This window comes from Triturus cristatus, chromosome 8 (assembly GCF_964204655.1).
Source record: "Triturus cristatus chromosome 8, aTriCri1.1, whole genome shotgun sequence".
NCBI lineage: Eukaryota > Metazoa > Chordata > Amphibia > Caudata > Salamandridae > Triturus > Triturus cristatus.
In genome coordinates, this window is record NC_140591.1 from 1,410,901,418 (window position 1) to 1,410,915,140 (window position 13,723).

At 42.0% G+C, this 13,723-nt stretch overlaps 1 protein-coding gene across 1 annotated transcript in view; it reads right to left on the reverse strand.

The window, feature by feature from the left end:
* The window catches only part of TYR (tyrosinase), a 259,380-nt gene that overhangs the window by 153,509 nt on the left and 92,148 nt on the right, over nt 1-13,723 (reverse strand). The window contains exon 3 of the mRNA XM_085623141.1: nt 11,877-12,024. Coding sequence (XP_085479267.1) covers nt 11,877-12,024 — 148 coding nt within the window. The remainder of the gene's footprint in view (nt 1-11,876; nt 12,025-13,723) is intronic.

Sequence of the window (13,723 nt, forward strand, 5' to 3'; positions counted from 1 at the left end):
TTATTAGCTCATTTGCCATTCACGTTTTAAAAAACATGAGGTTTTAAAGTTTGTCATCAATGGAACTTGACAATTTGTAACTTTCCATATGGTAGGCAAACAAAGTGATCACGACAAGACTGGCAAACCTCAGTTCATCCAGAGGCAGCATTGCTAAAAACCGCAGGGTGTGTCTCAGAGGCGCAACTAGAGCCAAATTTCGGGGGGGGGCTGAGCAAAAATTTCGGGGGGGGGCTGAACTTTAAGCAACAGGCAGAGTGGAGCTGCAGGGGCTCTTAGAAGGGGTGAAACAACAGCAAGGCCTCATTAACATGCAAATGGTCTTTTAAAGACCTGTGAAGTGCTCGGGTGCGGCTTCTTTTTTGCTCGGGAAGGTGTCTCATCCCGGGCTGCCACACACGACGGGGGGGGGGGGGCTGAAGCCCTGTGAGTCCAATGGGTGTTGCGCGCCTGGTGTGTCTGCACTTCTCCTCGCAAAGAAAGCGTATAGATCATTCAGCAGATTACAAGACGGCAGGGAGAAAACTGGGGGCCAAATTGTTATCAAATGATCAATGACTCTTAAAAGCACATCCATAACAGACAGCTGAGTGCACAAGCAATGAAAACACAAGAGAAACGTAAGGGAAACAAAAGGGATGATTCAGGTATTCCGCACCTCCTGGTTGGTAGAATTAAGAACACAAGAGCAGCTATTTAGAACACCCATGTTACTCCAGTGAGATGTAAATCCAATAGATTATTGCCTTCGTAGGAAACGAAGCTCATCAGTTTATGCGAAGAAACATCCTGCTGGCAAATGGTGCTAAAGAACGAGAGTATAACCACAAACTGACCCAGCTGATGCCTGGCAAATGGTGCTAAAGAACGAGAGTATAACCACAAACTGACCCAGCTGATGCCTACAAGCCGAGGGCACCGGAAGACACCACCGCCTTTCTCCGAGGCACAGCAAAAATGCCTCGGAGAAAGGGAGCCTCATTTTCGGATTTGGGGGCGTGTTTTGCTGTTGTCTCCTCCCTGAGACTTCTCGCAAAAAACACGCCCCCCGATCCGAAAAGGACGGGGCTTCAACGGAGTGACTGGACCTCTTCTCCAGTGGCTGGCCAGCATTTAAGAGGCCAGCCAATGGAGAACAGGAGAGAAGAGGGGCGGGTGCAAGCCCCTCTTCTCAAAGTCACTCCATCTCATTAAATCTCGGAGCGAGACTGCGCAAGCGCAGCCTTTCGCAGCCGAGACCTAAAAAAAATTAGGGGTAGTAATATGTGCAATATTGATTGCCTGAAATCAATGCTTTAAAAGATTATGGAGGTTACTCTGTAACAGTAACACAATATTTTATTTTAATAACGTCCACCTGGGTCCCCAGTGATTGCACAGCAGTTTTGGATCTTGGAGACATTTTGATTTCCGGCCATTAGGCCAAGAATAAATGTTTCCACTGCTCTAGAGTCTCTAGTGTACAAACTAACCTCTCAGGGTTTTGGAAATGAAATCCCAGATACATTGTTAGTATTATCTAAATGCAGAGTGCCTTCTCCATATTCTTATTACCTTCTTTTGAAGACCCAAGTGTCTCAGAAGTCTGAGCAGTGTGATAGTGGAGTAGTCCAAAGAGAACAGAGCCAGAAACTGCAGTTCACACTACGAGAAGCAGAGAGTCGGTTTACCTTCAGGCATCCATCTGGCTGTAGGCAGGAGGAGAGTCAGTTCTTTTGTCTGATAAATTCTGCCTCATTTGCAGGAACTGAACTCAGAGTCAACTGAGAAGTTTCAGTGAATGCTGACAGTATCACTGAATCTTTTAGATCCATTAAAAGACTACAATAAAGTTCCTGTACCATCAGAAAGCATAAAAGCAACGGCTGGTGGAGAAAGAAACCCCCTATAACTCTGGCAGTAAAAAAACCTGATAAATGCCACCAAGCATGTCCAATTTGCAAACATTCATTATCAGTCATTGAGATGCACCTGCTAGTGCTTGCCGGTATATGTGGCCTCAAATTTATGTCCGATAAAGTCATGGGATCTGCTATAGTGGTAAAAGATTACAGATGATAATAGAGACTACGTATGAAGGTAACTTAACAAGGGTAAACTGCTGTTCACCATCATATGCACTTATGAGTACATTTGATTCCTTTGACATTGATTCTTTTGACCATGCCTCATGAAATAGTATTGATTGGACATTTGAATAACACTCAGATTCAGCCATACATGACCCAGAGACTCCAGCCCGGATTGGCTGTTGGCGCCTCCTATTTCACTTACAGTTTGGTCATCCATGGAGGATACACATTCAGGATCTTAGGACTCGGTGGCCATTACATCCACTTGTTCAAAATATTTAATGTGGTGCTACCAACTAGTCCTGATGAAGACCCTTCAAAAATAATATGTAGAGATCGAAATATCGACCCGTATCATATGTAAACTAGTATTTTTGTGATTTGCCTGCACTATACTCAAACTATGAGCCAGGATTAAAATTGTTTTGTGAATTAGTCTGCATTGTTTTTTTGTTTTTGGATCTGCTCCTAAATCTTTTTTTCTTTTTTAGATTGGTTTATTATTTTTTATGCACCTTCATGAAGCTAACACATGCCATAGTTTCGACTAATGCTGCTTTCAGTACAGAATTACAACTACCTCGTTTGAGTATTCTATCAAGTACAAATGCCGTGTACTGATGACATTTGAACGTAAAATTTTATTGGCAGTTGCCTCAGATAAAATCCTGCTTTGTAACAAACAACAAGAGAACTAATAAGAAAATTGAAACTTGACACCCCCATGTAATCACAACAGAGGTTGGTATATCGGTCCCAATGCACAGATCACCAGCAATGAAAGCATCACACTAATGTTATGTCCTCTCAGGGGTTGAGTCTGCCTGTGGTGGTTGGTCCGAACGCTCAAATGCCTCCATGAGCTCACTCAAAGCCTCTGCAATGGGATGTTTCCTACACCCCCTGCTATTGTACAGTTTCAGTGCCACAGGCTTGCTTCTTACCCATCGGACCAAGGCGACTGTGCAATCCTTCTCCCCCGCAGTAAGTCCAGTATCAATTTCTCGAGGTCTCTCAATCAGCCCGGTCCAACCTACGCCAGCAAGTTGGCAAAATACAAGAGTTGTGGTAGTACAACCATTGTTGTTTTACTTGAATTTTCTTTGAAGGAGTCAGGCTGAGTCTTGAGGTCATCAAGGTCTGCCTGCCCCTCAGTATCTATGGCAAAAATAATCCTTTTAATGTTGTTGGCGATGCAGTGTCTTTCTGTTTTTTTTTGTACAGTTTGATATAGCACCAACACCATCCGAAGGTACTGGAGTGTTTTACATTAGCACCAGTCATTTCTTTTGTGCAGTTTTATATAGCCCCAGCAGCGCCCAAAGGTATTGGAGCGCTTTACATTAGCACCAGTTCCTTTACACAAGGACACAATCATTTTTGTAGGCATGCCAAGTTTAAGTGATATGCCCAAAATAAAGGACGTTAAGCCCACGCCCAAACTCAAACCCAGTTTCCCAGCTCCAGTGTCGCCATCTCTGGCTCTTACACCACATCCTCTCACGAAAGAACGCCATATCATCTTCCTAGCCTCAGACTCAGTTCCACATTTTGTTACTACGGATAAATCACTTAATCTTCAGTTTCTAAACAGAACAAGCATTGGCAAAGCCAGTAGGTTTCCCCTGTGTGAAATCTGTTGTTTTTAGGTCTCGGCTAGACAGCGCATGTACGTTTCAAAGAGATGTGTTGTGTTCTCTCTGTGGGCTTACAGGCCGCCCATCTCCTACCATTGATGAACTTCAGCATTGTTCTCATGGTTTTCTTTTGTGTTATTCATCATGACATGGGGGCGTCATTCCCCTTCTCTTGTTTTGCCCCCCATAGCACCTGGGCCAAGTATATGTCTCCTCACACTGCTCCCAGTTTTCAGAACTATTTTTTTTTCTTTGTTTTCAATCAATGCATAGGAGTACTTGTGCTTTAAGGCAGTCTCCCTTACACACACACACGCGCACACACACACACACCCAAATACATATTAAAAACATGCACATGTACATAAATTAATGGAACTCTTAAAACACGAACAGCACAATTTTTTTTTTGGCACAGTCAGATTTATTGAAGCCCTTGCTCTGTCCTCCGTCCTGCCGTAGTGCGACAATGAGCCGATGGTATTGGAGCACTTTAAGTGCTCACCAGTTATATTCCACAATGACGCATTCATTTTTGTCGATGATCTTGCTTCAATGAAGATATTTTTTTTCACCCTTTCATCGTCGCTTCCTCCCACCCTCTCCCATTCTTGCTTGCCCATCTCCTCATTCCCTCCTGCTTTCCTGCTTGACCCGTACCCAATCTACCTCAGTCATGGCTGCTCCTTTTTTGTTTTTTGTAAGATCCTATGGTATTGGGGAGTTTGTTGCATCCTCGGTCTTACCATAATCTGCTTGTACACATTATTTGTAGGAGGCTAGCGCTTTGTGCATGATGCATTTCATTTTGATATATCATATAGAGTCCAGGGGTTCCCTTATGAGTGGACAGGGGCTTGCTCTAGCAAACCCAAGGTGCTCTTCTATGGGGTAGTATGGTCAAGCAGCCTTAGGCTTATTAGAGAAGAGTGTTCAACATCTGCAAATACACACAATAGTCAATAAATTATGCGCAAGACTCAATAAGGAGATCCACACCAATTCATAAACATAACACATATCTTTTTATATATATTTAGGTACCAGAACCAGTTTGATCAGGTAAGCATGTTTTTCAATAGAAATACATTTGCATTTGTCAACAGTGCAATTTTCATAAGCTGCAAAGTCATCCTTATAGGACCAATCTCCAGGAGTTAAGGTGAGTCATGGGCAAGGTCCAAGGCAGCCCCAGCACAATACCACCACTACAATACCACCAGCGGCACTGGGCAGCCAGGTGCAGGGATACAAAACAGCATCGGGTGAGTCTATGGGGATATGTCTTTACATAAAGATGCTGCAGGCTTTGACTGGTAAGCCAGTCGGGCTGAAGCAACAGGTCTCATGATGCTCAGGGATGTAGGAACACCTTTGGTCCTCTTCTCCATGGGCTAGGGGTTCAGAGGTGTTTTTAGGCATCAGGTTTTCCTTATCGTGAGCCGTTGCGATAGAAGGGGACTGTAAACAGAGCCTGCAGGTGATGTAAGGAAGTCCACAAGAGGCAAAACCACAGTGAACTATGTCTCTGGAGGGCTGGGGGACAATGCTGGCACTATTGGTCCACATCAACTCTGGCTTGGAAGGACGGGTGCAGTAGTGCCCTTAGGCATCTGTTTTTTGCGGACTTGAAGTACAATCAGGTCTCTTTGGGTGCCTGCAGGATGAAGAGAAGCAGGTCTACTGCTTCACTGGATTCTTGGTTCATGGGTGAAGTGCTGACAGGTTTCCCATGCTTTGGGGACTCAGCTGCTGCAGGACAAGTCACCTTTTGGCGCAAATGTCTAAGTCAGCGGGCAGGCTGGCAGGGTTAGCGCAAAATCAGTTGCTGGATCCTATGTTCTTGCTCTTTGCAACTCTTCATTTCGGTCTTTCACGTAGGCAGGCTCTGATTCTCTGGTGCCAGGGGTCCCCCTAAATACTGAATTTAGTTGTGTTAGGGAAGTGTAGGGCAGTAGCCAATGGGCTACCTACCCCTGGGGTCACAATGCCCCCTATATGTCCACTTTCTGTGGCAAGTGGGCATAACCCTGTCCCAGAATTCCTACGTTTGCCATCACAAAAATGGCTAACTCTGAAACGTGTCCACTTCGGCTTAGTCTACCTTAGGGGTGGTACTAGACTGAGAGTGGGCTCGTCTGCCTGACTAGCTAATTTTTCCGCTTGTCAAGGTGTCAAAGGCCTCTGGAGAAAGGAGGTCATGTTCCTCTTCTGTGAGGGGAGCCAGATTCGCATTTCAAAGGACGTGGCTTCCTTGAAGCTCTGCTGCCTTGGAATGTTAATCAGAAGGTCATCCTGTGGGAGGCGGCGTGAATACCCTCTTCCAGAGCAGGCTTTGTTTCTGTCCTCCTTAGAGCCAAAACCCACACCCTGGGTGGTCAGAAAATTGTCTCGGCTGACAGGCTGGCAGAGACCAGTCAGCCAACGCACAAGAGGTTTTCAGAGGGCAACAATAATGTACCCTCTGTGTGCATGTATTTACAAATCCACTACTGGAAACACGGTGGGTTTGTGAATATCAAATGTTTGATACCAAACATCCCTATTTTCAGTGAAGCCATCATGTAGCTGGGGTACTCGTTTTTACCAGTGTCCAGCACCCTGCCATAGGGCTATAAGGCCTGGTGTAGGTGTGACTTACAAGTATTACATGCAGTGTTTGGAGGCATAGTACACAGGGATGTGCCTCATGTCAAGTTTTCACTTTTGTCTGCACCAAAACAAGCAGCCTGCCATGGCAGTCTTGCATTAGTTTAATGAGGGGTCACTTAGGGTAGCACAGTTTGCGCTGCACCCATTGGGTACTCTCTTTAGTGCCTCAGACACTAGGACCCCGGCATACCATTTACTAGGGACTTCTAGAGAGCGCTAAAGCTATTGTCAATTAGGGGAACAATTGTACAGTTGTGAGGAAAGAACACCAGCACTGGGGACCTGGTTAGCAGGAACCCATTGCACTTCAGTCAAAGTTGCATCAAATACCAGGCAAAAAGCGGGAGGGGGGCTACTGCTAAAAATACCCAGTTTCCTACATACAAACATACCACTAAAATACATGCAAATGTACATAAACAAATGCATTTCTTCTAAAGTTGTCAAAACATGAACAGCTCTTTTTTTTTTTTCACGATACGATGGTATTGGAGTACGTGCTCCGTCTCCATCTTGCCATAGCGCCAACAAGCTGATGGTATTGGAGCACTTTAAGTGCTCACCAGTTACATTCCATAATGACACATTATCCTGCTTCAACTAAAGATTTTTTTTTACCTTTTCATTGTTGTTTCCTCCTGCCCTCTCCTGTTGTTTCTTGTCCATCTCCCCATCCCCTCCTGCTTCCCTGCTAGACCTGTCCCCCCACTACCTCCCTCGTCACTGCTGCTTTTCCTATATATATATCTTTTTAGATAATCCGATGGTACTGGAGCGCTCGCTCCATCTTCCCATACTCTTCCTTGTACACATTACTAAAATGCATGCACATGTTTATAAACAAATTCATTTCTTAAAATGGTGATAAAACATGAACAGCACTCGTCCTGCCATAGCAGGAACACAAGCCAATGGTATTGGAGTGCTTTAGGAGCTCACCAGTTACATTACAGATTGACACATTCGCTGTCATACACAGTGGGAAGTGTATGTGATTTGCCCAGAATCACAACCTGTTCAGCCAAACATGAGATTTGAACCTGGTTCCCCAGTTCCCCTGTCGGCATCTCTGGCTGTTAAGCCACAGCTTCCCTTCACTTCACTTCAAAGCTCCTCTATTGTTTCTCACTATCACTTCCACATTTGTTCAGGAAGAGGGGAGAGGATGTGGCCTTACAGCCAGAGATGCCGACGTTGGAGCTGGGAAACCAGGTTCGAGCCTCGGCGTTAGCTCAGCATCCTGTGATTCTGGGCAAATCCCTTACTCTCCCCTGTGCCTACCAAAAATGAAATGTGTCCTTGTTTAATGTAACTGGTGCTCATGTAAAGCACTCCAATACCTTCAGGTCGAGTTCGTGCTTCAATTTGAAGAAAAAAGAAAGAACCTGTCAACACCGGACAAGCAATGACAAAGCCAACAGATCTCAGCAATGCCGAAGCACTTGGCCTTGTCAATGTGGATGTCTTTTAGCCATATTCTCTAGCAGCACATCTCCTGTTCAGCATGGCTGACTGAAAGTCACTGAAAACCCCTGTGCTGACTGCATTATAGCACTTTTTTCAGTGACTTTCAGCCATGCTGAACAGGAAATGAGCTGCTAGACAACATGGCTAAAGGACCACTACCACTACAAAGATGGCAAGGCCAATACCTCAGACATTGGCGAGACCTATTGACTTTGCCAATGCTTTTTTCTGAATGGAATTTATTTCAGTGGCCCTCATGCTGTTTAATGTCTATGAACAAACACATGTTCTCTTTCTACCTTTCCATTAAAAGGCCCCTATATTTAATTTTCTAAAGAGCTTTATAAATGTTTATAAAATGGCAATATTTTATTTTGTGACTCATATAGTAGAGTTCCCTTAGAACTCCTATTACACCAATGTATAAATTGAAAGGCAAACATTACCACCAATTTTTCTTTGAAACTGGTGGCTGATACAGATCCAAAAGACACAAGTCACCAAGCAAATGTCAGTCAGTAATATCCAAGTCACTATCTCAGCATAGTTTACATTAACCCTGGGCAGAGTTGGCGGAGGGCCACTACGCGAAATTCCACAGAGTTGCCTATAAACTCCATGGAATTCCGCTCCGCCCTACATGCAGGCGGCAGACCTGGAGCGTTCCTGGCCCCCAGACTGCCACCTGCTTTGCAGCGCTAACCTGGGTCTGGCGTGATCAGCCGTGCCCGGGCTGTCCTTCTCTGTTGGTCTCCTTGGTGTAAAAGCAATCCCCATACACTGTACGCCATGGTAGGACTGAACATGCGCAGTCCTCTGAAGACGTACAGCTTAGGGTGGCTTTTCCACCGAGAAGACCAGGATAGGAGGATGACAGCCCGGGCATGGTGGAGAATGCCAGACCCAGGTAAGTGCTGAACCTACTCTCCCCTCAACTCTCTTCACGGGGTGTGCAGCAGGGGCAAACTCCGCCAGGCCACAGAGTTGGAGTTTTTGCCGAACTCAGTGTTCAAAGTAGAGTGCGGAGTTGGCAAAACTCAGAAAACTCCGCTGGCGGAGCGGAATTTGCCACCCACCCCTGGTTTACATGCAAGCATAAAAAACAGTCTTACAATATCATAGTATAACAAAAATAAACTCCACTTTCTCCCAAATGAGGACTTACATAAAATGACCAATTAGGGATTTATTAGAAAGGAACAAAACAACATACATGGTGTGAAAAAATAAAATCCTAATTTTCTGTCACATTTTCTGTCACATTCCGGACAACAAAGTATTTTACATTATGATGTAGCACGATTAAAAAAATAATAAGAAGAAATAAAAATCACAATACACAACATATATACTTATGAAAGACATGAAAAGCTGAAAGTGCACTTTGCACAATAGACACAGTGACACATGAACATGAGACAAGTGTAGTAGATGCACTGTAAAAGCGTGCTTTAAAATAAGATGAAGAAAATATACATATTAAGCAATACTAATACATATGAATGAGTTTCACTAATAAGAGTCTATTATGAATTTGTTGTTTATTAACATTTTCTGATGAAATGGCCTAGAGTTTCTAATGCTTTCTGTTGAGAATGCACCATTTCGAAAGTCGGTGAAAAGACGTGTTGAAACATGATACAATCTTGAAATCTCCCATAGTAACACTAGAGCTTCTATGGTTTATGAAAATTCAAAATGAATGTTGTGATGTGAACATAGAAAAGTATACACTTATATGAATGTTTATAAAAATTGTGGTAGCTATTTTCATGTGATAACGATTTGTGAAATTTCTATATATTTTCTATTGTAATTGATTTCATTACATTATATTTGATGTTAGTTTAGAGCTTTTTCATTTAAACGGGTGATGTTAGCTTAAAGGTTTTTTAGACAATGCTTTTCCCCAGTGCTGACTTTTTTCCTGACTTAACAATAGGCCACTTACCACTAGTGAAAGGTTGCTTTATTTGTCCTTTACATGTGTACACCCTGACCTTCCTGAATGTTTCAATGTGCACAGTGAAATATTTCTGTGGAAACAGAATTTCAGCTATGGCTATAAGATGATTACTTTGTATCTCTTTTTAGCAGTACTAGGCCTATGCAGACTCTCAATATTTTGTTTCTCACGGCAGCACAGGAAAGAATCTCACTGTTGCAAGTATCCTACGTGACATTATGTGAAGCTGGACTTACAATAGTCTTCCGATGGTGGTGTGATGCTAAATCACTGGAGATTGCTAGAGACTATATAAAAGAAGATAACCCAAAGGAGGGGAAAACACCATTCTTATTTTTCCTACTGAGATACGGATGCTATCCTGATCTATGTTTATTTCTCAGAAACTTGCTGATCCAACAGTCAGTAGCTGATGGACTGAAACCTTCTTTGCTGAACCATTTACATTCTTTTATTTCCTTGTTTATGCTATTGGACATGCCCTTAATGGACATTAAATGACACCTATTCCACTTCGAGGATTTGAGCTGTTAGACAATGAACTATCCTTCTGCCTCAATGATGGTGGGACTCTAAGTCTGCAAGATGGTTCTGATTATAACCATCCAAGAAAAATTGCTAAAATGTTTGGCGCTGTTATACAAGTTGTGATATTTTTAACTGAAATTCTCAAGAGATTGCTTGTAGCAATTAACTTTGAATCTTTAATACAATAACAAAATTACTCAAATAACTGCCTGAGCTAATTATGGAGTCCTGTTGGTTCTTCTATTCAAATGTGCTGGGTGCTAATTAATTAAATGCGTTGTAGAGAGAATAAGCAAGCTCATTCAGATAATCAAGTATTACTTATTTTGTTCTGCATTGCTGTTGCAGAGCTTTTGGCCTGCGTAATCCTAACTCGACTTCTTCAGGAGGTTAGGTCTTCCTGTTGCTTTTCTTTATTTTTACAGCATGGTTTTAAGATTGGTGTACCTAAATCTGATCTCAAACTTTTGAGATTGCTGTTAAATATTGGTCCTCATTGGACAGCTAACATGGTGGTTGGCCACCCTAATTGCCACCCCTCCTATTGGTGAAGAATGATTTGTCAGAGGATCATTGCCTAGTCTGTGGTAAATGAAAGGTCTACAGATTTTCTAATCGTAAAGGGCCCAGTACGGTTAGAGTAGTAAAGGGGAGCAGGGAAAAATAACATTTTCACCATGCATAAGCTGCATAAGCTACCTAACAAAAATAAATTTTTGTTAAAGTGGATATAGTTCTCGTGATGTTGCTCTTCTGATGCCTACTGTTCCTGTTGCTTACATGAAAAGAAATGTAGGAATCTTTTGCGATTCAACAATAATATTTCAAAAGAAAACAAACATTTCTGTACACAGAATAAAAAATAGTGGTACTTTTAAAAAAAGGCAGAATAAACAATTTATTAAAATAACGATTTGCAAATGTAGATTGCTTAATACCCAGAAAGGGAAAAAGTGTATTTAAAAAAATTATTATAGCAAGCTATTTGGCAACCCATGTAGCGTATGTCTGACCATGTAGAATGGGCACAACCTGGACTCCGTGGTTGAACGAGTCACTCCCTTGCATTCATGAGATTTTGGGATAGCGTGCAGCAGAGTTGCATGCCCTGCAGAGGCATGGCCTCCTTAAGAATACTCCACTGACTAGAGTACTTAAGTTAAAGCTACCCGTGATCTCGCTTTGTAGAAAGAAAGAAGTTGGGAAATGTGGGAAGAGCCCTATCCATGCCTCACACCGGATGTGGGGAGTGGAGGGGTGTTGGAGAAAAACTTAACAGGATACACAGGTTATTTCTTTCACGAAAGAATGTGTCACATTAAAAAAAAAAATCAAAATGTTAGTATTTGCACTGAAAAATGGAAGATTGTTGTATACAAATATATTTGTTGAAGTAACTATTTAAGTATTCATTTGTATAACTATCTTTAATTTTACATAAAACGGGACAAAAATAATGAGGAACACATAATGGAATCTTGTTCTAGCCTAACATGCATGCAAATTTCAGACAAAATGAACTGTTGGTAAACTTTGCACATGCAGCTGGCTTACCTATCAACAAAGGCATGATGAATTACAAAAATTGGATCATTGGCAGATCCTTGAACTGATGACATTGAGCCATTCATAAACACATGCAGAGAATTATGTAAAGCACTTATTGATCGGTTTGCAATTCCGGTGCTTGGACTGGCGAACCCTATAAGCGAAGAAACAAAATATGGTGTAAGCAAGTAAAATTTTGTTTTTACAAGACAAGATGCAATGAGAAATGTAGCCTTATAACTTGTAACCAATAAAAAATTTTCTAAAATTAGTTCTGCTTGGCTTCCAGTCATAGAAATTAGTAACACACTATGCGAGCATAGCCTTTAGCGATGACTATCTAATGGAAAGTGCACATAAATAAAACACATCTAAGCTATTATCTGACAGTAAGACAATATAAATACTTGAGTTAGCACTATATTTTTCTCATTACTGTATGACTGAAATGAGCTTACACACTCAATTTTGAGTTACTGGTTATATACACAAGCCTCATTTGTAGGTCAAAGGTAAGAGAGCTATTGTAATCTAATCTTAAAAACACTACAGTTCCTACCCTTTATGGATGGAATTCAAGAAAAGAAATCAGAAGATTGGCAACAACATGAACCTGTTGCTCAAGAGAGCATGTATTTATGGTCATAAACCACAACAATTCGTTCTGGTATATATATATATGTTGGAATCTCAGATCAAGTCTATAACTAACTACAACTTACTGAATCAATAAGGGCTCCTTTATCTAACATGCCCTCTTGAGCAAGCTGTATTGCCATTGCTCACATAAAAAAATCAAGCTAAAACCAACAGCTTTAAGACCTTAGCAAGCAGAATTTAACAATACAAGGCCAATTCTAGCAACAACGAGTCTTGAACAGAAATAAATCTACCACAGCATCACCATCAAACTGAAAAAGCTGGCAATATGAGTAAGGTAGCTTAAACGGGGCCACATAGCCTCCTACAGTTGGTGCAGTCTGGATCTAGCACAACTGAAAATGTGATACCAACCTCTCGAACATCAATGGTATAAACACTGACAGAAACAATTCACAAGAGGAGCATTAGAGGCTACCAAAAGCAATATGGGGAGTAAAGCATACCTTGCAAACCAAAGAAAACAATCAAAATTCACCAGGAAATGATCAATCCAGAAGCTACTAAAAATAGAACCACCATGTCCTACTTAACAAAACTGTAAATATGTTGCTGTTATTTTAATCAAAAGATTACATTTGCAATTGAACTGTAAAAAACAACCTCTAAACATCAACCTACACACCTCTAAAACTGCCCCCCCTCAACCACCCTAAAGTGACTCCTGGAACTAAGTCCTGCTATTTATATGAAGCCACCTTTCCTTTCTCGAAAAACTGATATGACCCCAAATACACACCTCACTTATGGTTGTACACTCTGTCAACAAAGCACATAATTATTTTCCCACACCAAAAAAACATATGGCCAATGTTAGAACTGTTAGCCTTTGGGTGGCCTTCCCCCAAACTTTTGTCTTCCTCCTCCATTTCTGCTGATCTAGTTTTTGCGGACTTTAGGACTCTGCATACTTTGCCACTGCTAACCAGTGCTAAAGTGATTGCGCTCCCTCCCTAGTACATGGTAGCATTGGTTCATTTGCAATTGGCCTATTTAATTTAGCTAAACGTCCCTAGTAAAGTTGTACTACATGTACCCAGGCCCTGTAAATTAAATTCTACTAGTGGGCCTGCAGCACTGATTGAGCCATCTGCTTGGTAGCCCCTTAAACATGCCTCAGGCCTGCCGTTGCAACCTGTGTACATGCAGATTTAAACTGCCATTTCAACTTAGCAAAGTAAACATTTTGCCAG